This window comes from Pogonomyrmex barbatus, unplaced genomic scaffold (genome assembly GCF_055798465.1).
Source record: "Pogonomyrmex barbatus isolate J1 unplaced genomic scaffold, ASM5579846v1 scaffold9, whole genome shotgun sequence".
Lineage (NCBI taxonomy): Eukaryota > Metazoa > Arthropoda > Insecta > Hymenoptera > Formicidae > Pogonomyrmex > Pogonomyrmex barbatus.
In genome coordinates, this window is record NW_028297193.1 from 1,603,633 (window position 1) to 1,630,142 (window position 26,510).

At 35.8% G+C, this 26,510-nt stretch overlaps 3 protein-coding genes and 1 long non-coding RNA gene across 9 annotated transcripts in view; 1 reads left to right on the plus strand and 3 right to left on the minus strand.

Moving 5' to 3' along the window:
* LOC105428980 (peroxisomal leader peptide-processing protease-like) overlaps positions 1 to 26,510 on the minus strand; it is a 173,350-nt gene that overhangs the window by 103,900 nt on the left and 42,940 nt on the right. The gene's annotated exons all lie outside the window — the stretch shown is intronic.
* The window catches only part of LOC105428849 (uncharacterized), a 94,490-nt gene that overhangs the window by 25,036 nt on the left and 42,944 nt on the right, over positions 1 to 26,510 (minus strand). Inside the window, exon 1 of one of the 6 annotated variants that reach the window (XM_089084785.1) lies at positions 11,807 to 12,094. The exons of 3 other annotated variants lie outside the window; for them this stretch is intronic. The gene's annotated coding sequence lies outside the window, so the exon portion shown is untranslated. Of the gene's footprint in view, positions 1 to 4,375; positions 8,057 to 8,128; positions 8,555 to 11,806; positions 12,095 to 26,510 lie in introns of those variants that run through there. 2 more of the 6 variants (XM_011641401.3, XM_011641402.3) reach the window with 2 other exon arrangements.
* LOC148934519 (uncharacterized) lies at positions 1,784 to 11,813 on the plus strand. Its single transcript, XR_016141295.1, has 3 exons — positions 1,784 to 2,134; positions 10,443 to 10,804; positions 11,669 to 11,813. It is a non-coding gene; the product is annotated as an uncharacterized LOC148934519 (long non-coding RNA).
* Positions 20,124 to 26,499, minus strand: LOC105428850 (uncharacterized). The gene is made up of 4 exons (XM_089084799.1): positions 23,773 to 26,499; positions 23,314 to 23,629; positions 21,417 to 22,535; positions 20,124 to 21,256 (listed from the first exon to the last, which is right to left on the minus strand). Exons 1-2 carry the CDS (start codon positions 24,718 to 24,720, stop codon positions 23,360 to 23,362), a joined length of 1,218 nt encoding a protein of 405 aa, XP_088940925.1. The 5' UTR covers positions 24,721 to 26,499; the 3' UTR covers positions 20,124 to 21,256; positions 21,417 to 22,535; positions 23,314 to 23,359.

Here is a 26,510-nt window from a genome sequence, read left to right on the forward strand (position 1 = left end):
GCATGTCCGTCACGGAATTGACCCGCTCTGTAAAATTTGGCGTACTTTCATTATGCGTGTAATTTAGCATGCATGAGCGTGGCGCGCGTGCACGTATCTAGTTTACAAACATTTTCCATCTCGTGATTATCCCTGATTCAGTAAAATGATCGACCGAATGCGCGAACTAAAAACGCGCCTCAAATTTTTGCGTATCTCCAAATTTGTTTGCTTTCATCTAAAATGTCGCCATAGTTAATGGTAATTTTCCAAGTTGGCTTCCCCGAATGTCGCGTCAATATAAATATGAATTTAGTATGAACACTACTTTAAAATATTAACGCTTTTAATTTTTTCGAATAGCGATATATGACACTATGATAATTCGATTTGCGCGTTTGCGTAATATTTTACGAGTCTCTTCGTTCGATTTCATTCGCGTGAATTTTTTAGACTTTAGAATTTTCCAGTTGCAAAATCGTGTCTCGTTATAAAAAAAGAGACGTCGCCAAAAATAATTCATGTTTCATACCTTTTAAAAGACCCAGTTTATAATTTATATGTATAAGATTCGTCCATTCCAGCCGCGATAACGGAAATGTCATATAGCGTGACGCTACGGTGTTCATAATTTGCGATGGACGTCCGTTGCGTGCCATTTTCAAACTTTATGATAAATCACTATTGTAACGCACGGCACGTCTTGAACAGCCGGGGCACATAAGATCTCTTATGTATCGTGACACATCACATGATACATAGATGGCCGCGCCTAACATTTTTCCGGACGAAAACATAGAGCAATTTTTTTTCAGGTTTTACCCGGCTTTTTTTTTATTTTCCGCATAAATAGCCTCGAGATACGCATTCCAGAGAAAGAAATTTTCCGCCGAAGAAATAAATTCTCTAGAATATTGCGAGGGAAATTTGATTCAATTTGCCCTGACAGGTAGCTGAAGCATCAAACATGATTGGATAATTGCAAGTAATCAATGCGTCGCTTAAATGGTCGATTATCCGTCGAGTGTTGTGCGAGAATGGACAGCCCATTGTATATTTGCATAATTACGATTCGGCCTATTTTGGGAGAACAATGTGCGTATATTCGCGAACATTTTGTCTCGCGCACGGAATTGAATCCACGCTCGCGATTAAGTAATTGCGGCGCGAAAAGTGCAGTCGAATAAAGGAGATGAAAAATTTTGTCAAAGCTTTCCCGTTCGAATATCAGTATTTATCTCATTCGCCGTGTCTGATATATTGCAGTCGTATGAATTAGAATGATGCACTTTGGATTTCAACTCGGAAAAGGAGATTACTATCGTAAATCTTTTTCCGAGTTACACATTTGCGAGCGCTCTTTGCGCAAAAAAAAAAAAAAAACAAAAAAAAAACAAGGATATGAGTAGTTCGCGATATAACGACGAGGATAAGGATATGACACTGACGTATCTGCCAACGTATCTCCCGGGCTGATAATGGTCGTCGTGGAATCGTTAAAAGCGCGCGACGTAATTACCTGTTTAATACGCGCTACGTCGTCGCGAAGACATTAGCCGCGACGTTAATGTCGCTGGGAAATATCCGCTACGTCACAGCGTCTCGATTAAACCGACCCGTGCCCATAGTATCATAATCATGTAGTTTCAGGCTGCGTTCGCAGCCACGACTCGCGTGGCTGGTGTCACGTAGATGGAGATGATCTAGCCACCGGCTGACGGGGGGGTCTCGTCAATCCCCGCCAACTTATATTACCGCACACCAACACGCAGACCAACGCAGAGCCGCGAACGACACCCACGCCTTTATCTGCTCCAGCTGGCGTGCACGGCGTGTGCAGGTGAGTATTGATCGTCGCGGAAGTGCAGCAGGGAAGCGAGCGGCAGGCGAAGAAACGGCCGAATGTAAACGTGCCGAGGCGATATACGCCGGGGATAAATGCGTGGACGGGCCGTTCGGAGGGCGGCAGTTGGGGGAGGGGAAGAAAAAGCGAGGATTATTTGCGGAAAATCTGGGTCAGCCTCTGCCCGATGACGGCCGGACCGGAGCGGAGAGCAACAGGCGACCTGTAGATTTCGTGAGAGACTATCGAGGCATATTGGTTCGCAAACAGATCGTCCGGCGGGTTCATCGTCTGGAACGCGTAGGGTCTTAGGTACTTACAAGTACTTATGTGTATTTGCTAAATATATCTCTTGTATATATCTTTTTCGAAATCATCGGATTTGGACGTTCGTGCGATTGTTCGCGGTAAAAAACTAACAGGAGAACGAGCTTCAGCACCAACGAGCCTCTGTCTCACATATCATATTTCAAATTTAATAATTTAATTTTTCTTTACTTGACAGCAAAAATATAAGATTTGCAAACGCTGATCTGATTAATGATTTGATTATTGGTTTGATTACCATCATTGTTTATTTTTTTTTTATTATTATTTTATTTTATTTTTTTGTTATTTGTTGTTTTTTTGTTGTTCGATTAGTATTACATTTGATATATGACATTTGTTTACGCATGGATACATTGATTTAAAAAAAATGACTGTGAATTTATAACAACAAATTTAAGACTCTTACGTCGATCAATGCGCGGCGTTGTGCAAAAAATGCTAGATAATTCGCTCAACTTTTTGTCCCGGAGGTACAAAGCTGCGCGCGAATTAAAACCGATGTAATTCCGGTTTGAGTTCAATTTCCGTCGCGCAGATACGGAGAAAAAAATGTATCTTGCGCCAATCGCCGTGTTTTTGCGTTCACACGAGCAAATATATAGAGATCGTTTTCCTGTATCCGTAATATATCGAAAATCTGAATTCATTGAATATTTATTGGTTCCAATCTCCGTGGACGGCACGTTATACATTGTGATTCTATATATATAACAGGTGTGCATATAGACGAATAGTACCTACGACACGCGCTCGTAAAGTTTAACCCATATAGCTTCGATCCATGAAAATTTAATATATACGAGGCGTGTGCCTATAATATAAAAACGTATCATAAAGTGATTAGTTCACAGTAGTTAGAGTTAATTTATTGCAGTGATTTTCTTATTGCAAATACCTTTTTTTCGTATCGTTATGAAATTATATTATTGTTTTATTCTCAACGTAAACTTATTATTTGCGAAAAAAACTCGAGGTTCGAGTGCGATATATATAAAAATACAATGAAGGCGAACTTTTTATTTAACAAAACGGCTGAATCGTTTGTCGGTCATTCGCTCGTGTCTACGTACATATATATATATATATATATATATATATATATATATACAAGGCGTGCATTAGATTGAGTCGCGGGCAATGGTGGATGCATACAATTCGGAGCACCGCATGATCGATGTGCTGCTCCTGCCTTTGTACTCTTGAGGCTGTGAAAGACGAGGTCGTTGACGATCGCCTGTTGCTCCCATTCGCGGTGCGACCTGGTGCAACAGAGTCAGAATGCTGGCAAAGCAGCCTGCAGCTACTTAGCCACGCTTTGTCTTGCGACCGATATTCTCCGAGATTATGGTAGTGTTAATCTGAGAGATGCAGATTTGGAGAAAGAGAAATGGAGCACGCTTGCAACCCTCCCTCGGGTATTCAGTGCGATTATCGATATACGAAAATAAATTGTAAAACAGATGTCAAGGTTGCACGGATGTGGATTCATTACGTGCGACGTTGAACAATTTTATATAACATATTTAATTGTAAAATTCTGTTTGTCAAGGAAATTTCATTTCCCGCGGCGATAAAGTTAGCTTTCAATTCGAGCCTCCGAACTCTCACGGATTTTATAATTCAATCTTAATAAAATTAACTTTAAGCAATTACTTTCGAGGGAGGAAAAGTTTAACAATCTCAAATTTTTTTTTATACTGGTAAATTAATAGAAAATTGATACGTTAATGATAATAAGAAGACGAGAAGACTTATCGAAGAAAAACTAACAAGTTAAATTAGGAGTTGTGCCAAAGTAGAAATAGAATTAGAGTAGTGAAGAAACAATTGCGAGAAAACGGGGGGCAAAAAAGTCGATCAAAGGGTATCACTTAGGGAATTGCATTTTCCTTTGTAACCGCACAAATAGCGGGTCAGCGGGCTCAATCGACAGGAAAGTTAATTCGTTGTTTATTCTCGATATCCGATTTGGACCATTCTATTTTGCGTTTCATCGCATCTGTAAAACGAAAATAACTCCAAAAGTTATCAGATTTACCGAGACCGAGATTGTGACAATAACGGCAGTTTTATTGGAAATGTGATTTAGCAGTAAAATTTTTATTCCAAGACGGTAGTTACAATAGTAAATAAATGTAAGTATAAAAGTATAAATAGGTGGATAACGAAGTAATGGCGAGTTAACAAGTATACAACAAGATTGTAATATGTGACGTGTCTTACCGAGTTAATTTGAAAACTTTTGTCGGTAGCTTTCTTCTTGTTTCGAGTCTCGCAAACGTAATCCACTTTTCGAGCTTTCCGCGCTCGTTCGCGCGGATCGGACGAGCGCGCGGGCCGAGTGTGTGCGAGACGAAAGCGGAATTATTTAATCGGTATTAATGTTGGGGGGGAGGGGGGAGCTACTACGTAGGCTTCTATCGCCGAGATTAATTTCTGACGACGAAACTAATTTAACTTGGGCTATAGCCGCGAATAAACGATTCGTTCGCGACGCTTCCGCTTACGGGCGCGTTGTAGCCCGCGGAGTTAAGTTACAACTGCGACACGCCGCTACTGCCACGATATCTAAACTGTAACGTGTCAAGGTCGCGATTCGCTATCCGGCGACCTCGGCACTTTAGAAACTTGGGTGCTTTAACGACCGTAAAGCCGTACGCGTAAACGTTTACCTACCGCGTATAGCCGGGATACACGTGTCGAAGCGACACGTTCGATCCGATTAATATTTGATCGATTAATGCCAGACGCACGCGGCGGTGTATAGACGCAAAGCAGTGTTGGGGTAAAAATTGCAACGAGATGAAGATTACGAAATACGAAAATCGCGAGCGTATGTCGGCGGCATTCTATTATTTCGGGTAAGGTAGAGAAGGTTCTTTACTCGATCCCGTCCCTTCGTAACTTCGGACGACGGGCACGATACGACTTTTCATAAGACAAGGGATAACCAGCACCACGTTCCGTGACCTCCATTTAAATTCGACCTGTTTTCCGTAAGATAATAAGAATCGGAGCTTTTCCGCTTTAGCATTTCAGTTCGTAAGCAGATTTACGTAATAAAATTTTCAACTGAAACTGGATAACGCTTGAAGTTGCTTATTTTGGGTTTAGAATTTCGCATTAACGTGAATTTAATAACCGTGTACCGTAATAATAGTAGAGATATTATAAATAACGTATTTCAGTATATAAATAAAAAGAAGTAGTATTTTTATTTATGAAAGAAAAAAATAACGCAAGAGGAAACCTTTCTACCTCCACGTGCCGCTTATAATAACCACTCTCGGTGCCTTTTCTTAAGAAAAACTCGACTCTCCACACAGCTTAAAGAGATTATCGGCGGAAATCCGGGAAAGTCGGGATATCCCGTATGAACTTGCGCTTATCTGCACGCGACAACTTGTCGCGCCATATAGCACACGTAATAAAGCGTTAGGACGCGGAGTGACGTAATTGATTTTGCCAGCCACGATTATCCGCAATAATTCGCACGCTCTTACTCGCGCGAGTAAGCGCTTTCGAGAGTTATACTCGCAAATCATGAAAACATTTCGGCCGCGTTACGATCCCGGATCACGTCGTTAATGACGTCGTTTGCGGCTTGAGAGAGAAAGAAAGAGTCTACGGCCCTTTGCGACACACTCAAAACACGACTATCGGGCATGCAACGAACGGGTCGGACTACATATGGGCTCGTTCCACTGTGCACTCGCCCCATAGTGCACTCCCGAGTTCAATCGACCTGAATCGATCCTTATCGTATCCGTTCGACGCAGCTCCTGCTTCTATTCATGATTTCAGCCGGGTAATTGCGGTTCTCTTCACGTTAAAAGGGTTACCGAGCGCGCGCAATATCGCGTGCACGTGAGTAACGGCGAGTTACACGAGTTAATCGACGTAATGACCGCTGTACTCGACCATCCGGGCTCGTTCCGATACACAGAATACGGGCTACTCTACTATCGAACGAAAGAAAGAGAATTAATTTCGGAGGATAATCCCTTCAACGATAATAACGTGGGAGGGGGAGGGGGCCATTACGTCGTTGGCGACTTTTCAATTATTAACATTGAGTAATGGCTTTGGGTATATGTTTAAAATAAAATTTCCGTTCGAGTTCCGTTATATCTGTCTAAATTGCTCACTGACATTAATACGTCAATGCGTCAATAAATCATTCAATAATCCCAATATTAATAATTGGAGTTACGAATATTATACTGAAATAATACGAAAATAAAATGATATCGTTTCTTCAAACTTTTCTAATAATAATCATCGCTCGAATAAATAGTTAATCTTTTCCAAAATCGCACAATCTGGGTATTTATTTTTCAATTAATTCCGTTTCTCGTTCGATTGGAATCGTGATATTCGAAAAGACGATAATCGTGTTACGATCGCGCAGTTCTGTTGAGCCGTCAATGAACAGCAATAACGATTATATATACGGGAACATATTCTATACCGGGGCATTCGCATATAGTCCTGAATTCATTGGATGATGGTAATCCCATGGGGAAACTAGCGGGACGACTCATGGGGATATTATACTATCGAACATCTCGCGCGCAAAGTAGTTTCGTCGTCTCTCGGGTGTCTGCTCTGTCGGATGCACTTCGGACGTGAACGTCGCGTTTATTCTTGTTTTCAGAATGCTAGAAGTTATTTGAAAATCCATTTACCGAGGAACGTAGGAACGGAATGCGATAAACGGATAGCCCTTTGCGGTCCGAGATACTTTTCCCGCTTCGTTTCAGCTTCGTTTCAGTTTCCGTTTCAAGTCCGACGCATTCCGTACATACTTGGCGTAAATTCTCTTCTATTTAACATTTTCATAAATTAAATAAAACTCTAGGTACTCGTAGCCGTGTATGGCGTAGTTCCTGCGCCATTAAAATATACATACGATCTAATTAATAATTCAATTTAGACGCGATATGATATAATATTCGTTTACAAAATCTTTTTTTTTTATTTGACGAGAAAGATAATTCGTATACTTTAACCAACTATTTCATTCGAAACAAAGCTTCGAACTTTAGAAAATGCATATATATATAAGCTGCTGAAATTGCCGCATTAGTTTTGATATGCTTCTTGTTATCCGAGACTCGCAGATGCAGGTAAAATCGGTGCGCGAACCAACGCGATGCACTCTCGGATATACGAAGTTTGTTATTGGTCGCGCGATATATTTCGCGTAGATAAAACAACGACATGGCGGGGAACATGATACGTAACTCGTATTAGGAAAGTTTGCAAATTACTGATTCGACTTGCAACGTTCATATGCGCAATAATGCGCCTCAGGTCTCCGTGATAGATGATCGGTCGGACAACGCGCACTCGGCAAGTTAGTTATGCGTACAAGATGAGCAGCTTTCACTGGCGAGTATCCATGCGATTATATCGATGCCGAGTGGATTCGTGACGATAAACGTGATCGTCAAACAAAACCGATTTGAAAGTTCGTAAGTGTAAGCAGACCACGAGTATGCGACCCGCGCGCACAGTCGGATTGCAACTCGTGCGAGAGATGGAGTATCGTAATGGCTGCACAAGGCCGCAGTTATACGATCTCTGGAGACCGAGGGAAGAATACATTTCCGACGTAGCCCGCGAGATAAATCTCGATACGTAGTTTCCGTATTCGTAGTGAAACGAGTATTTGCGACAGTAACATTTTTGTTCTTTGTTGAAGATGGCCGCAGGCATCGTGGCGATGCTGTAGGCGGGGATGAATGTGCTGTGCAAAATTTTTAAACGAATTATCCTAAACGATATGACCCACGTTAGATCCCGAGCGACATGTGTAACCTGCATAATTCACTGTCAATCGATACACTCCTAACGTGCATCGTGATCGTTACCGTAACTATTAATATAGTTAATGGAAGCGACCCAGTTTCGGCATAATTAATAATGAGTAACGATAAACTAACGACGCTTCGTTTAGATTAATTGAATTACCCGAGTCGTGATCGTCGTAGGTAGGATGTATCTTTTCTCAGATCGTTGCTATCTCCCGGAGATCCGGTCTATTCGGGGGTTCGCGATGTATCATACTTGTCCCGGGGCTGATGGCCGGGTCGAGCTTGCCCGTAATCCGTCTTCGGCCGCAGTTACGAATTCCCGTTGGGTCACGTTGAATGCGTGCAGATTAATGCCGCGGATCATATTTCAGACGTTGGCCTAGTAGCGAATAGCCGAGCCAGTTAACAAGGCTCAGCTCTCCTCACCGTTGCCGTACGATCAGTCTCACTCGGTTGATTGCACGGAAGATTATCCGCTTATCTAACTCCCCGCTTCTAACTCCCCTCGCCCCACCGTAATCGCCGGTCGCGTTCTCGTTAAGCCTTATAGCCTGCATTATATAACGAGTATAATCAACCTAGCGAAAAATCTCCGATGGAAACGCGGGAACGTCGTTACGTCTATCAGTGACCTTTGGACGAACCCCGACGTTACATGACGACGCTTTTATTTATAGCTGATCTCATCTCTCTGCGCGATGCAATGCTCGATGGTAATGCCTGCGGAGGCGGTCTTTTACGGTGCAAGCGGTCACGTAGGGATTTATTCGAACCAATGAGTCACTCCGTGAATACATTAATTCTTTCGTATTTCTGGATGTTGAATGGGATTTGCATGAGATTTTCAACGAACGCGTAACAAAAGAATATATAAAATCATCTAAGCGAATTACACAAAAACATTCGAAACGCAAATCCTGCGTCACGCGTAAAAACGTGGGGTTGAAATGTCACTATTTCAACCTCTTTTCACCGAACGGATTGTATATATATACTCGTATGTACATTTATTTATATTCTTTATGTGATAAATTTATAGTAAGCACTCTGTCTGTTCACATATTTGCCGAGATAAAATAAATATATATCCCGTATATATCAATAAAACCTGATGTCTGACTGCATACAGACCTATACTACTTCAAACCAATATTTCTCTTTGCCCGATAGATTAATCGCTATATTGATTACACGTTAATGCTCCTATTCGATAAATAATTCAATTGATCAAAAGCGACTTTGTTTTCTTCGAAAGATAAAGACGTTACCTAGCAACGCGACGACATTTAGATCGAAACTTGGGCTTTAAGTTCCGGAGGATGTTTCATCCAATTTTAAGTAATAACGAAGTTACGCGAGTGCTCGTAGGCGACCCCAATTGCGCGGGCTTAGTTGTGCACAGCGTGATATGGCTAGGTGGAGGAACAGTGATTGTGATTCGGGAGCCCTCGTAAGCTCGCTCATTCGCGGGGGAACGCGTCCAATATAAGTTAAGACGCGAGAGTCATCCGACGACGATCGCCTTCTGCACTTAACCTTCCCTTCGCATTCTCGCCTAACAAAGAGCTCGGCCACTTAACTCCCGAAGCAACAGCTAACCACTTCGTTCTATCCCGATTCCGCCGGTCGTGATGAGCTCTCTCTCTCTCTCTCTCTCTCTCTCTCTCTCTCTCTCTCTCTCTCTCTCTCTCTCTCTCTCGTGCCTTTAAAAGTTCAATCTTTCTGATGGGTGCACACAGACTCCTCTGTATTTTCTTTTTATATCGCCGGCGAGTCGTCGGTTATTCTTTGTCCTCAAGAGGATACTCGCGCTTGCTGTCTCGCAGGAATTTTAATTTTCTCCTAATCGCCTCCCGTAATTCTCTATCCAGCGTCCATTAACATTCCTCGTGGCGACTGTTAACAAAAAGCTTCATTTTGGCATCGTAGTCGCTTACATTATGCCACGATGTTGCGTTATTATTACGGGCTTAGCGGAGCTGAATTGCTGTTGAAAACTGTATAGCGGCCGTGATATTGCATGTACAGGGTGTCGTAAAATCAGAATTTTAATTTTTGTACCTTTTCAAGATAAAATGAGCAACTGACATTTCTTCCATCTGTGCTGAAATTTTTGAATTTTTCTTCAATATTAAATATTTTAATATTTCATTATTTTAATACTTCAAATTAAGACCGACAGAGAAAAGCTATAATTTGAGTTGTTTATTGTTGGGCAAACGTATATAATTAATAATCTTTTTTTCATGACATCTAATTATAAATTTTTCCACTAAAATCTCTGGAGACCATCGATAAATATTAACGTTTTCTCTCCGAATATCTTGTATAACAAAACAGAAATAGCCAAGTTTGCAAGAAGAAATAACCAGAGAGTATGTAAAATGAGGTACATAAAATCCTATGGCTGGTCGTTTAATAAAGATCCCTTAAAAATACACCCTATTCATCAACTTCTATTTCTCGCGAAGGTGTAACGTCACCCAGTTTCTGATCCAAGCCGGGCGGTCGAGTGTAAAGAGCTGGAAGGAATGAATGGTGCGAAAGAGACGGCTCTAGCGCAAAACAACGTAACGAGAAAGAGAGAGAGAAGGAAAGTTCCGCGCGAGTTGGAATTAGCAATGCGGATTTGTTGCGGCGCGCGTTCGTCGAACCTGCGAGAACTTTTGTCAGGAATTTCTATTAACGGCTGCCTACATTGTGCGGATGGGAGTTATGACGATGTATTAAACCGGTCATCTGCGACGACGTCGACGTCGACGCCGACCGACTTGCTCGCGTAAAATGAGACTCGTTTCGTCGCGACGACGCGACTTTCCTCGGCTCTCGCATGGTATGTAAAGTAGGTTTACTTTATTTCACCATTGTTACGATACCAAGTTTATGCTCTAAGATATATATTCGCGGAAATATATTAGATATTTTTCTGGTAACTGTGGAAGCGAAATGGCGGTCGCGATAATCTTCAGAAATGATGAAATATTTTAATTCTTTTTATTTTAATTCTTTGATACAGCAGATGCTTTTCAACATTATCTTTTTTTTTCTTTTTTTAAAAAATAAATAGATTAAATGGATTAAAGGCGATACATATTAGTCATATATTTACGGAAAACGTATTTCTCGTATATGGAAAGAACAGTTTTGCTGAAATATTTGACAATTTGACCAGATGTAGATCTAAAAATAATTTTGTTACCATTAAAATAATTATGTATCACGATTAATGATAATAATGAAACTGCAAAAATATTTTTCTGATATTCTGACAATCAATTTAAAACGACCGATCTAAATTTAACGTTTTATATACAATTATTTTGATAATTGTATATAATAAAATAATAAAAATATTTTATTATAAAATATAAATATAAAATTATTTTAATAAAATTATTTTATTAATAAAATTATTTTCCCTAATAAAATTATTTTCAAATTTATATCTATTAATAAAATTATTTTCCCTAATAAAATTATTTTCAAATTTATATCTGACCAAATTTTTAAAATTTAGCAAAACTGTTCTTTCCGTGCATAACGGAAATTCTATCACTGTTATTAATAACAAAAAGATCTTTAAATAATTTTTATTAACTTTATACTTTTATACTTTATACTTTATACTTTTATACTTTATACTTTATACTATTTTATTAATCTTATGGCTTATTTTATTAATTTTATTAATTTCCAGACTCGATATAATCCCCACAAACGCCCGGCGATGGTTGGCGTTTCGGTTACCACAAAGCAACATTCTTCTCCAGCTTCATCGAAGAGTGCAGCATGCGATATTAATAGAGCTTAATTTACCGGATGGATCAATGCATACCGTGCGTTCTTCGCGGCTCGGCAGACTTGCCTGCGTCCGTGCTCTCGCAGTTGCGCTTCATAACTACGCTGTTATCGATTCCGCCTGCATTGCGTTCCGCTGCGCTCAGGATCGCCCGGTGCGTTTTCGCATCCGCAAGGATGAGGGGAAACTAATACCACCTGCAGTTCAGCCGGAATCCGACGGGGGGAGGACGCCGCCGGTCAAGGCCGCAACGCCACGCGCCGCGATGACGATTATACTTCAGAGGTGTTCGCGAACTACTTCTTATAAATTACCCTTCGCCTCCGATTCCGAATATACCTGATATTTTTATATTCAAGGGGTAGGCGAAGCTTCATCGACCTCCCACATATTTTTTTTCTACTTTGATACTCGTATCTCAATATATAAACGATAAATATTGGTTAATTTGATAATGGATAAAATAAAATTTTATAAATTTATTTGTAATTTTATGGTAAAATGTTAAAAATCATATTTTTACGCCAGAGCATTCGATTACTTCAAAAAAGTTCTTAAATAGGAATAATAAATGATAATCCGACAATCTCTTTTTGCCGCATAAAAAATGCGAACGTGAATGATACATTGCGGCTCGCAATATATTTATTGCGAAGTTATAGAAGCGTCAAGGCGAAAGGTAATCGAGACGAGAGTAAAAGGAGGATCTCAGGTTACTCATGTTCATTCATAAGCCGGGTCAAGGATAAGGTCTACCGCTCTTATCAGGTCTCACAGGAAATGGAAAAAATGTTCATGGCGCCGCGAACGACCTATAAAACTGTTCTCTCGAGGAGTAAGAATTTTAACGATACATCTCGTGAAACACAATTAAAAGTGCGAGCCTTAGTCTGGATGTACACCGGAGTTTAAGCTACGGTATTATAATCAGAATGAACAAAGTACAGTTGTCCACGGCCACAACAGTCCTTGAGCCCGTTTCTCTTTTCCTGTCTCAAACGAGCTACCGGCATGAAATACTCTTATACTTTGAAAAACGGCTGGTTGAGTCGAGGAAAATTAAAATTGCACCAATATATGCCTGAACAATACTCGCCCTATTTTTTTCTTTATGTATTTCAAAATTTAAAAAACGGCATAAGAAATTAGCATTTAATAACGATTAAGGCAAAAAAGAACCAGTCATTAAATTAATACGTAAGTAAAAGAAAAGAAATAGGAAAGAAAAGAATTTATCTTTAAGCTACGAAGAAGCCTTAATAAAATAAAGAATTAAAATCGTGAGATATATCGTGAGATTTCTTTCATCGTTTGTGCTTTTCCTTCTTAATTTTCTCTTGCTCACGAAAAAGATTTAGATCAATTAAAAATTGATCGAACGATGATAAAGAAACTTGCCGACCACTTAAAAAGTCGAACATAACTCCGTTAATTATTTGTGTACGCGTGATTGATCGAGAGAAAACAAATTATGCTCCTCGTTATCCGACAAGAACATCGGATTAGGAAGTTAAAACGTGCATGTATAATACATGCCTTTGACGTAAGCGCGCGAGAATGCTCCGACTAAAAACACACATGCACTTTAACCATTTTACTGTTGCTGCAAATGAATATAACTTATAATATCGTTAAAGCATGTCATCGTTACGTGTCGAAGAAACTCCGCTGCTCGACGAACGCGTATTCCTCGTTAATCCGCAATAATAAAATACGGAAGAGGCGATATATTAATATCACTAACGTAACAAGCGCGGTCTACAATTCAGCCAAGCAAAAACCTCACTTGTTTTTACTAAATTTTCTACCATTTATTTTTGTCCACCCGTCATGTTCAGAGCACGACAATATCATATGATCGGGTAAATCGTGCCGATTAAACTGTTTTTCGCGTGACAGATTTTCTTTTTTTTTTACAACAATCTTCTCATTAATATAAAACAGCACCATCGAGCGATTTTAGCAAACTCGAAACGAGTTTTAATTTTTCTCTACCAACCCCCGGTAAAATTTTTCTCATAAACTTTCTTGTAGACAATTATATACATATACGGTGCAAAATTGTCGAGTATTAAGGAATAAAAAATGTCGCGTTTTTAGTACGCGACATGCAAGCGCGCTGCGCAGAAGAGCTAAAAATAAAATTACTTTAAAATAATTTCCGCCATGTGTTAACTTCAAGCACATAATTCCGCCGTCGTTTCCCGGGTTTACGGGTACGGTGGCACGAATAATTCCGAGTGTGCCATTCCGACCGCGAGCGGTATGCGCTTAACGGTCACGCAATTGCAATTAGTTCGCCGTGCCGAAGTTAGAACTCGTCGAAATGTTTTAACGCGTGTAACATAGAAACGATTAATTTGATGGTATCACCTGTAGAGCCGGCGAAGTGGCCACGAGAGAAACATCCGCCGACAACGGTAAGCCAATTTTGCTGTTGTCAGACGAAATACCGGAACAGTAACCGCATGTCTAAACGTGCGTGCCTTAACGATGCTGGTCCGCGTTTTAATTAGTGCGCATAGCGTAATAATCCTCTCCCGAGCCCGTCATCCCGCTGCTGTCGGTATTTTTATCAATCGATTTAATACAACGAATGCCGTCATCGCGGATTAAATTCATCCGATCCGCTAAATGGCCGCAGACGTAATGTGCGTAGTCGACCAATTCTCGCGATGATTCCTCATTCGTTACAAAATATATTTTACGTATTTCAATATTCAGTATATTAATAATAGAATTAATTATTAATAACAATTAATTCTAAACGTGGCAAAATTAAAATGCAATGAATTTTAAATGTTATATTATATTAATGATAAGTATATACGTAATTATAAAAGAAAATCGTCAATTAAATTTTTATTAAACAATTCTTCGAAATACATAATGAAAGTTACTTAAAATTATAAATTGCATAAATATTAAAATTATAAATTATTGCTTCATCCGATTGAAACTGCAAAAAAATGTAGTAGAAAAAGTCAGTTATGAGAAATGTTCATTAGTATTAATAACGTTAAATTAATTATCAATTTATCGTGTAATGATTTAAAAAAATATAGAATATATAAAGTTCACAGAAATATTAAGCATAAGATTCTGTTCGATGACAAATATATCATCTTTATTAAGTCGAAACTCCCACCATCGCAAATCGAATTCGCATCTATGAGAAAATTTAATGCTATTTATGTGCTCCAGTCATTTAGCAGAAAATCGCATTCAAAGTTGGTGGGGGAGGAAACTCGATTTGCAATGGGGATAAGCCCAGTTTTAATAAGGATAAATATATCAATATTTAATTATCAGATTGTCAAAGTTAAAAGGGGAAACAAATAGAAGAAGAAATTTCATTTCCGTGATAACTCGTAACTAGCTTTTTTTGAACACAAATATTGTATTATGACGTCCTACTGTGAATCGATAACAAACCAAATACCGTCTGCACGCAATGTGTAAATAATGTATCGTTTTTGCAAGTGTTTACACGAGAAGAAGAAAGAAAAATCGAATAAAGATGATTTGAATTATAAAACTGTGTGTAAAAAAACAAATATATCGCGCGGAAATATACGTGCGTTGAAAAAGTCAATTCCAAATATAATTATAATACGTATACTCATAAATAATATAATGAAAATTGTATATAATGTAAATTTCCTGCAATTTAGTAATTTTATCATTACGATGATAATATTCCGTCTCCGTTCGCCATGATGGCGTGATGAACACGTCGTTACATACATCTCTTGTAGGTAATGCTTGTACTCTTACATAAATCTCAGACCTGTCAATTCCGCGAGGGGGATAGCAATGGCGTCGAAAGGTTAAACGGGGACGTCTCGTCGAGTCGAGCTACATGGGAAATCGAGGATTAAACTCTCCTCTTATAATTGTTTCGATATGGAGCGGATTTTCCCGGAGTGTTGAGAACTATTATGAGAGTTCCGCGCTTTCCCGACCCTCGCTTTCACGCTTGTAAATTTCTGACGAAGAGAACTCGCGTTATATTTGCTTGTTATATGAATTTTCGCTAGTAACATTTGCTACGTCCAGTCTTCTTTGTTTGCCACGCCACGTATTCTCTCTGAAAATTTGTAGGACACTCGTAAAAGCGATAGTTGGAAATACGGCCGGCACGTTCGTAAGTTTTCCCAAACTTTCTTTTACAAAAAGAATTGTGCCGACTGTGCGTGGAGCAATGTTACCGGATTCATAGCGATTCGGCTAGTATCGGTCGAATATTTTTCGTCTAAAATCATATATCGTACTCGAATTTAACAGCAAAACATCTACAATTTACAACTTAATATAAATTTATAATATGTAGATTATAAAATTAATAAAGATAAATCATGTTTAAAACATGAGAAGAATATAGACGTCGACTAAATTACAAACTTTCGTTTGTTTATGCAGGCATCGAATGTTCCTTTAACATGTGCATCTTCCTGCGGCTTATTACAAACTTTTTCTCACAAACAAGTTTCTTACAATGAATTTTAACTTCGTCTTATCTTTGATATCCTTATTCATTCTCCGTTTCTATTTTATAATAACAAATTAAAGTCAATCACATTTGTATACGAGTTTCGAGATTTTGTTCGTTACTCATTGCCTGTTATTTTTATGTCTCATCGTGCACCGGCTCTTAAAGATATAGCGTCAGGAGTATCAAAAAAGAGTGAAGGTCGCGGAGGGATCTCATGCAAATCTCATGCAAATTGTCGTCCCGGCGCGGAAATAGCGACGACTGCGGCCGCTTTGAGAGAAAAGAACGAGGCCCCATGAAAAGGACGGGACACCCATCGTCTTGGAGAGCGTTACGCCTCGGCGATCACCTTTTTCCTTCAGCGTGCGAAAGGCCGAGCGGAATGAAAAGGATCAAGTTAATATGCGTCCTGTGGCGACGTGGAATAATTCCGCGAACTCTTTGTCGACCTTTGTCACGTCGACAAGCGTAGAGACGTCAACGAGTAACACGCGCTTTTCTTTCACATATATCTCACATTTCCCTGAGATAAAATACGAGATACCCGATTGCTTGATAATTGTCACATTAAAACGAAAGTTATTACAAAATTAAATTTTCCCGATATTTCCGTATAATTTATTTTTAAAATTTTACTTGCCATTCTCGCTTTTCTTTTATCTCTTGGCATTTTTTTATTTTATAAAATCCAATTAAAATGAAAAATATGATGCTATAATAAATAATAAATTATTTATGATACGTATACAACAAATTATTTTTTTATTTGCATTTTCCCGTTAATATATTAATATATTAAGACATTAATATATTTTTTAATCCTTTTTTTCAACTATTTTATAAAAAATATATTATATACCCGCAAGATAAATTCATATACAAGATTTAAAGGAAATATGTTATTCATAAAATATTAAGTTTCGTTTACGTTTCCAGAGCACGATATCTTTGGGGACACGTCTTTCTACATAGCAAATAGTCGGAGAGAAATAGAGGGAGAGTCGCTTTCTCAGCACATTATTCGACGCTTGTATCGGCGGAACTTCCGGCCAGGCGCAAATTTGACCGCAGGCGCACAAGAAGCAAATATATATTCCTCGAAATTCGATGCGCGTTTACCTTTCGCTCGGGGGATCTTCTAACGTTATACGTCCGCATAAGGCCTTAAGGCGTTATACCTCATGGGAGATCGCGCTCAAATGTCACAAATTTTCAGAAACAGCCGAAGCTTCAGTGATAAACAAATCCTCAAAAATCGAGATTTTACTCTTCAAATCAACCGTTCCAAATTAATTAGATTATACTTTGACTTGTAAAATTTTGTAAAAGTAAACAATTAATTTAGTAGAGTAAAGAAAGAAAAGATCCTTCTTATTTAATAATTTTAAGAAAGTAATTTAATTTTGTGTTACAAATTTAATTAAAAATTCTTATCAATTAATTATTATCAATTCTTAAATTCTTAATCGTTTTTATTCTCCGGAATTATTATCCGAAATTATTAATGCTTTTCGATATATTTTAGATAACAAAAAGTCGATTCTAAATTTTTAAAAAAATATTATTAGGTTTAAAATTTTAATTTTTATAACATTATCGCAATATTTCTCTTCAAATACAAGACCGTGTGTTCGCGTATATTCGTGAATAAAGAGCATGCGTCAGCGATACGCCAAAAAGATCGCATGGAAATCTAATTATCGGAAGATAATCTCGCAACTCCAGTTCACCGTTCATTTCACGGTAACAAGACGTGATAGACAGGGTGTTACATAATACAGGTGGTAGAGAAAGCGGACGGTCGAGGAGAAAGGGATGTATGGACAATCAATCCTCCTATCATGTCTGATCGCTATAAGCGCACGCGATGCAAAGTGCGTCCTGATCCTGTTTGCATATCCGACGTGCTTTCTACGCCACAATGATACGTCAACATCATCGGCCGAACGATGCGAGCAACCTCAAGTCTGCGGCTTAATTCGAAATCATCTCAATAGATTCGCTGCAATTTGGATAGCGAACCGAAATTCTGTCCAATTTTGCGAAAGAGCTGCACGCTAAAAGATCGCCAGAGTTCTGATAATTAATTAAACGATTAAGCCAATCGTTTTTCACTTTTCGCTATGAAAGTTAGTTTTTCATATTACAAAATCAATTTTGAGCGGAGTAATTATTTATAATTATTTATAATCGAGTTAAATGGAATTATCTTTCCATGTACGATTTTCCGATAAGTTTGAAAATCGATTTAATTTTGCTTACTACCTGACGCCTATTATCTAACAATTTCTTGCGCGGAGTTCATTTTATCATTTTTTTTTAAGATGTAAATTCAGTTAACAGAATTAAAAGATATTTGAAAATATTCTGAAAATCTAAAAATATCCATCGATTATTCGCAATGTATGGATTTCATACGCTCGCAATGGTCGATTGGCCGCGTTCCCACGGCTTTAATAACTTTTAATTGCTTTGGTATCAGCAACGAAATGCTATTCCTCGCATCGTGAGCAATAACTAATCTGAAATCTTCTAATTTCAAATCTATCCTGCGAGTATGTCGCCTATTTGACGCTTTAGACACTGCAACGTGACCCTATTCGCATCGCGTTGTGCCTGTGGTGAACGTCGCAATTAGCAACACGCCACGTAATGGCAATTAACGTTTAACGCGCACCAAGTCGAGAACCTCGTTTATATCTCGGTCGGAATATGTCCTTCTCCCGAAAATTCGTTGCATTAAATTTGCAGCACGCATTGTACGTGACAATACGACATAACGAATACATCTACGGGATGGTCCCGTAATCTTGCTATCCACGATAATTATACTAAAATATAGGATTTGATAAACTTAATGTTTTATGTTAATTTAACAAATTGAATAATTAATGATGTTCAACATAATCCTTTTTTTCAAAAACCAAAAAAATCCGATAGTCCAAAATTCATAACAAAATTCAAACTCTCTAACTGTACAGTTTTTTGCAAAAATAATGAGGAAAAAAAATAAATATTATAATTCGTAAAAATTTCAGCAAACTTATCAGTATTATCAGCTTCAGTTTTGTCTTCACGCTGTATAAAGATAAAACCAAGAAACTGGAAAGGATATCTCTAACGTATATATTCTTTCATATATAGTTTTTATGATAGTCATTGGGCGAGTGATAGTCATACACGATACTTTACGACGCGCTTTTGTCGCGTATGCCATGCGTTATCGCAAATTGAGAAGCGGAATATTCGTATACTCGTATGCTGGAAAAGCGAATCGCGGCAACGAACGTCGGTTGGTTACAGTTTTACCGCATCCCGTTGTGCGCTAATGAATTTCGCGGTGTTACACTGAATATTCTACAAGTGGAGTAGACCGACGACGTCTATTTGCACCGTGTCTGACCGCGATCGATCAACATCTCCTACAAATAAGGCGAGAGTGAATATCGCCATAGTATTTGCAGATATTAAATATTGAGAATGTACATTTTAAAGCTTCTAATACGAACCTATAATAGCTTTTTTTAACATTGGATTAATTTCTTTTCCTTCCTTTTTGTCATTACTACTTGGATATTAAAAATATTCTATCTAATAAAATATAATATGGTACCGTAAGTTCAATTTCTCTAAAAAAAATACGTGACATTCCGGAACATGTTTCTGTAAAAAAATATTGAAAATATAAACAGTCTTATGATCAGATGTACATTAAAATAAAAAGACTTTAAATAAATAAATAAAAAATGTTATGGAATTAAAAGAATAACAATTTAACGCAAACTTAGCGCCGTTAGATATATGTGTGTTTTTCTAAATACGTGAGAATATGTAAAATTACATTCACCAGAATAACTGTACTGTATAAAAAGCAATTTATTAGAGTAGTACATTTATTTCGCATATAAAAATATATATCTAATGCGATACACATACACAAAATTAAAACATATAAATAATATAAATATTCACATCCAATTATAACTAAAAGATATTTAATTATTATAATAATAAGATATCTAATTATTATTAGATATCTAATTACTATTATTATTATTTTTTAATTTATCTATTTATATATTTATATATTTTATTAATATTGTTAAATGAATAAATTAAGATTTTTACATTAAATCTAGGAACTTTCAATTATTTGATTCACGTAAAGGTTCATACTTGGCATGAGAGTCAGCTTCCAGCGTCATTTAACTATTAAAGTACAATATATCTGAAATTATATCTTGTCACATCTTGTGTTTTCGTTATATCTATCCTAACAATTAGATTCTGGGAACAAATTCTGTATATTTAAAATACCACTATATTATACAAAAAATCTGTCAAGTACATCCAATTCTTTCTTTTAATACTCTCTCCCTCTCCCTCCTCTTCTCTCTCTCTCTCTCTCTCTCTCTCTCTCTCTCTCTCTCTCTCTCTCTCTGTTTTATGAAAGTATTTTAATATAAAAAAATCTGAATATATTTGAGAAACATGTATATAGATTTAATTTTACAGATAATATATGATATCATATTTGTAAGATAATGAAAATTATATAAAAATGATACAATTACTTTTAATAGAATTTTTATGTAACATTTTTATGTAATATTTATATAATTTATCTTAAATATACACACAAATATATATATACATACATGTTTAAAAAATATACATTTATATTCCCAAAATCTACATGATCCGGATATGCTGTCTCAATACATATATTTAGTCTCTTATATTAAATTATTGATTTTAATATGTTATTCAAATCTCATTTCGTTCCCTTTTCCACACAAACTGATTATTGTAGCAGAAAAATTATGTGACTTTAATTCGTCTATAAGTTTAGCAAGATCATCGTCTATGAAGTTCGGTGGTAGTACAATAAAGGCGTATCCATAATTCTGTGCAATTGCACAAATAATGTCTGCGTTTGGATGCGACGCTCCCAATGCACTTAATAATCCTTGATTTATATGAATAAGATTCTGTGAAGTATACATTAAAAGATAATTAAAATTTTCGTAGAGAAAATCTGTTTCGTACAGAACATCTGTATAAGAATCACTAAGAGACAACCATAAAAAAATTAATAAATATGTGAAAAAAAATATTAATAAAATATTAATATTATTAAAAGAGATTTACCGCTAATTTCCCGTAGTAGTGTTTTCTGTAATTGCTGGGTAGGATAAGGTTTATATCAGTCTCAATATCATGAATTAATGATATTTGGAAATTATTTAGCTCCGGTACTAAATTATTTAACATTTCAATACATGTTTCCGATAATTTGTCAATGTTATCTATGATAGGTTTGATAAACGAATATCTTATTATCTCGAGTCGTTTGTTTTGTACGGTTCTCTGTCTAACATTCGGGGAAACCAGCAAAATCTTTATGCTTGGAATGGCTCCATGTAACGTTCTGCATTCCTTTCGGCATATAATTATCATACTCTTAACGGATGCGGCGATGCTGGCTGAGTTCGAAGAATCGAATAGAAACTTATCAAATATGCTAGAGTAATGTACAATTTTTGAATGATCTTCCAGGTCAAGCACATTGCATATTCCATTCTGTAAAAGAGACCATTGCAAAAAGCATGCCGCAAGACATACTAAAAATAACGCCGAACTATCCAGACCCTCACCGATCGGCAATTCTGATGAAATTCTCACGACAAAAGATATTGTTATGTGGAATTATTGTTGGAATAACGATGAACGATGAGAACAAGTAACGAAAAGAAAGCTCCTAAATTTGAAAAATGTTCACGATTGTCGCGATTGTATGTGCCGGTGTACGTCGTCAACGACTTGACGAACTGTCTTACTTTTTCGCATGATATATTTGTATATCAGTCAAATGTGTAGATTTAATTTTATTAAATAATTGAAGGAATATGTATAAAGGTATATATCTTCATGTGTAATTTAATACGCGAGAAATTCAGCTCAATAAATTTCGCTTCGACACTTGATGTAACAAAGAAAACGTAGGTTTGATACGCATGTTTAAGGTGATAACAATAGCAGTTCCGTCATAATTCGGTACGGGATCTCCATGTAAATACACTGCGCCTGATGCGGATATAATGAACTTGTACATGCTTTTTATAAAAAAATAATTTCAAGTCTAGAAAACTGTGAGTATTGCTGAATAATACAGATTGTTAGAAAATTGTATTACATACTCGTAAATCTCACAGATAAATGTTGAAGCGGGAAGGTTTACAAACTATTTATTACTCTTCTGTATTAAATCTGCATCAAAAAGAATATAAATTACATCGTGCGACAAGACTAATTTGTCGTTATTTGTTAATGACAGTCATGCGTAAAAAAATTTGATAAGATTCAGCTTCTCGTTCTTTTTTGTGTTATTTATAAGATATCATAGATTTTGTCCATTTCTTTCTGTATTTAAATTAAACATTTTCTATCACCGAAGTATTTTGTTACGAAGTTTCTATTAAGATTGTAAATTAAGATTGTAATGATAAAATATGATATACGTAATATGATATACGAATATAATATACGTACTTATTTTGTAATTCGATATGTTATGAATAACAGAAAAAATTGTCAAATCGAAAAAACTCTAATTAAAACTTATTAATTAGATATACAATTATTGGATTGAACTATCTTCTTCTTCAACACACAATATGCTGAGGATTATGTCTTTTCGAAACGGCAGTTAAGGTGTCACAGAAAAAAAGAATTTCTTTTCATAATATCAGTTTAACAAATGTGTTAAAACGAAATACACATAAACATTCATACATACATAGACTAAGAAATAGAAACATTAACATATATTTGATTTAAATAATAATTAAATTAGAATATATTCGCTATAATTTATATATATATATATATATATATATATATATATATAAATTATAGCGAATATATTCTAATTTAACTATTATTTAAATCAAATACATATATCTATATATATATACACACACACACACACATATTTAATAAAATGTACTGTATTTATATTCCAAGAATCTACATATATCGGATATACCTGTCTTAATAGATTGCATATTTAGTCGCTTATTAAGTTGTTGACTTCAATGTGATTCAACTCTCATTCCATTCCATTTTCCACACAAATTAGTTACCGTAGCGGAGAAATTATAAAATTCTAATTCGTTTATAAGTCTAAAGAGATCATTATCCATGAAATTCGGTGGTAGTACAATAAATACATATCCACATCTGCCTCTATATGTCATCTTCCCCCTTAGTGAATAATTTTGTGCAATTGCACAAATAATGTCTACGTATGGATGTGAGGCTCCCAATGCATTTAATAATCCTTGATTCAAGAGAATAAGATCCTGTGGAATTACGTTAAAAAATAATTAAAATTTTCGCAGAGAAGCAGAACATAAATATCCGTATATAAACTTCTGAGAAGCAACCACGTATAAATACATAAATATGTACAAAAAAATATTGAAATTTATCAAAAGAAATTTACCAGTAATTTCTCATAATGGTCCTTTAGTTCAGAAGGCTCAAGCTCATCAACATTTTGAAATAATTTTCTCGTATCCTGATCCATTTTCCAATCACATAACATTTCAACAAATGTTTTCGATAATTCGTCGATGATATTCATGATGGGTTGAATAAACGAATATAAATGTCTGATTATATCAAATTTTCTGTTTTGCACGATTTTCCGTCTAGCATTCGAGCAAACCAACAAAATCTTTATGCTTGGATAATCTTGATATATCCAATCGACATATGTCCCTTCTGTGGTCTTTCCATATATAACTATTGTACCCTTAATGCATGCAGAAATGCTGATTGACGACGAAGAATGGAATATAAATCTTTCGCAAATGCTACAGTAATGCATGATTCTTAAGCGCTCTTCCGATTCAAATTCACAAGAGCTTATTCCTTTCTGTAAGAAAGACCATCGCAAGAAACATGCTGCAAGACATACCAAAAACGATGCCGAACTACCGAGACCCTCACCGATCGGCAGTTCTGATGAAATTTTCACGACAAAAGATGTTGTTATGTTGATAGAATGTCGGTGAGCGATTAAAACAAGCAACGAAAAGAAAGCTTGTAAACTTGAGAAATGTTCACGATTGTCGGAATTATACGTGCCAATGCACACCAACGTGCTGATGAACTTTCTTACTTCTCTGCATATTGTTAAATCATTATTTGTAGATTTGATTATATTGAAAAGATGAAAATATGCGAGTAAAGGTATCTTCATTCGTAATTGGATATCCGGAAAATTCAGTTCGATAAAATTCTTTTTAACTGCGTTTGGTAAAAACGAAGAAAATGTAAGCTTGGTACGCATGTTTAAACCGGCTGCAATAGTACTTTGGTTATACTTCGGTATGGGATCTCCATTTAAGAAAACCACGCCTGGTGCGGATATATTGAATCTGTACATGCCTTTAAAAAAAAAATAATATCGAAAAAAATAATATCTAGAAAACTTTGGTACTGCTGAATACTACAGATCGTTAGAAAATTGTATACATACCTGCGAATCTCGCAAATAAATATTGAAATGAGAAGACAAATTGCTAACAAATTATATTATGACTGTTCTGTGTTATCTCGAATCAAAAAGATCATAAATTATCATCCTATGCGACAAGAATAACTCATCATTACTTGTTAATGACAGTCATGCGTCAATACGTATCATACGTCAAAAGAAATCTAATAAGATTCAGCTTCTCGATTTGCTGTTTACAAGATATCATAAGTTTTGACCACTTCTTTCTGTATTTAAATTAAACATTTTCTGTTGAAGTATTTTGTCACAAAGTTTATGTTAAAATTTTAATTACGATAAAATATGATATACATACCTACTTATAATGTAAAAATGTTATTTTCAGATTATATTGATATTGATGATATTATAAACAATATAACAGAAAAAAAATTTTCCTTAAGATCGAAAGTAATTAAAACTTATTAATTAGTACAACAATTATTGAATTGATCTATCGTCTTCTTCGACACACAATGTACTGAGGACCATGTCTTTTCAAAACGACAGTTAAGGTGTCATAGAAGGGAACAATTTTTTTCATAACATCAGCTTAACAAACAATTTTATTTAGACATAGATATAAACACAGTTTCTAATATCGTTGTAGCATTCAACGTGATTTAAATAATAATTAAATTAGAATATGCTATAATTTATATATACATGTAAAGATTCTCATAATAGATATAAAATTACCATTTTTTAATAAAAATTTTACAAAAGGTTATCTCAAAGTGAATAAATATTTTCGTATTTGATTCCGTAATTCGAGAAAAGGAGTGAGAGAATGCACAGAAATAAAATTTATCCAATGTAATTATTGATTAAAAATTATTATATCACAGTACTCTATATTTAATATGCAGATCGAAATTTTGTTAATAAAAAACATTCTAACATGAAATGCTTCAGTAATTAAATTTTAAATAAAAATTTGCAATAAGATCCCTTTTAGTTACTAAATTACTAACTAATTTCTTATAACTTTTCCATTTTGGTAGTTTCTATAATCATTTGTTTAAATAAAAATTGATTTTTCCAATTATTATGAAGAACGTCTAGTATAAAGAAGATATAGACATAATAAAATGACATTCATTAGAAATAAATTTAGATTTGTACAAACAATATTCAGATTCTTATGTATTTAATCTTTGATTAATATAAATAATATCTGCGAAGTGTATGTTACGATATGATTAAAGTTTTTAAACTGATGAATCCGCATAAAGTGTTTAAGAAACGTAAAAGCATGTGTAACAAAATATTATTGAAGTTTGAAAATAAGATAATTTAATAATTTTGATAATAAGATGCGCACGTATTCGCATATACGTGCACACATATACACGCACATACACATCATATTAATATATATATATATATATATATTTTTTTTTTTATTTAAATCTATCGACTTTTTTCCAATCCGATTAAATAATTTCTTTTGATATTGTAAAGATTAGGCGTATAAATGAATTTCACTTTTAAGTTACATAAATAACTGTTTGACATTGTTATAAGATTTATACTTAGTTATTTTGTCTTTGTGAAAAATGCGCATTGCATGCTACAAAAAAATATGATGTAAAAGGTAAAAAAGATGGGCATAAATACCGATACGTATTATTTCTAAAACAAATCGTCGACAGTATTGCCTTACTATAACTTCATAA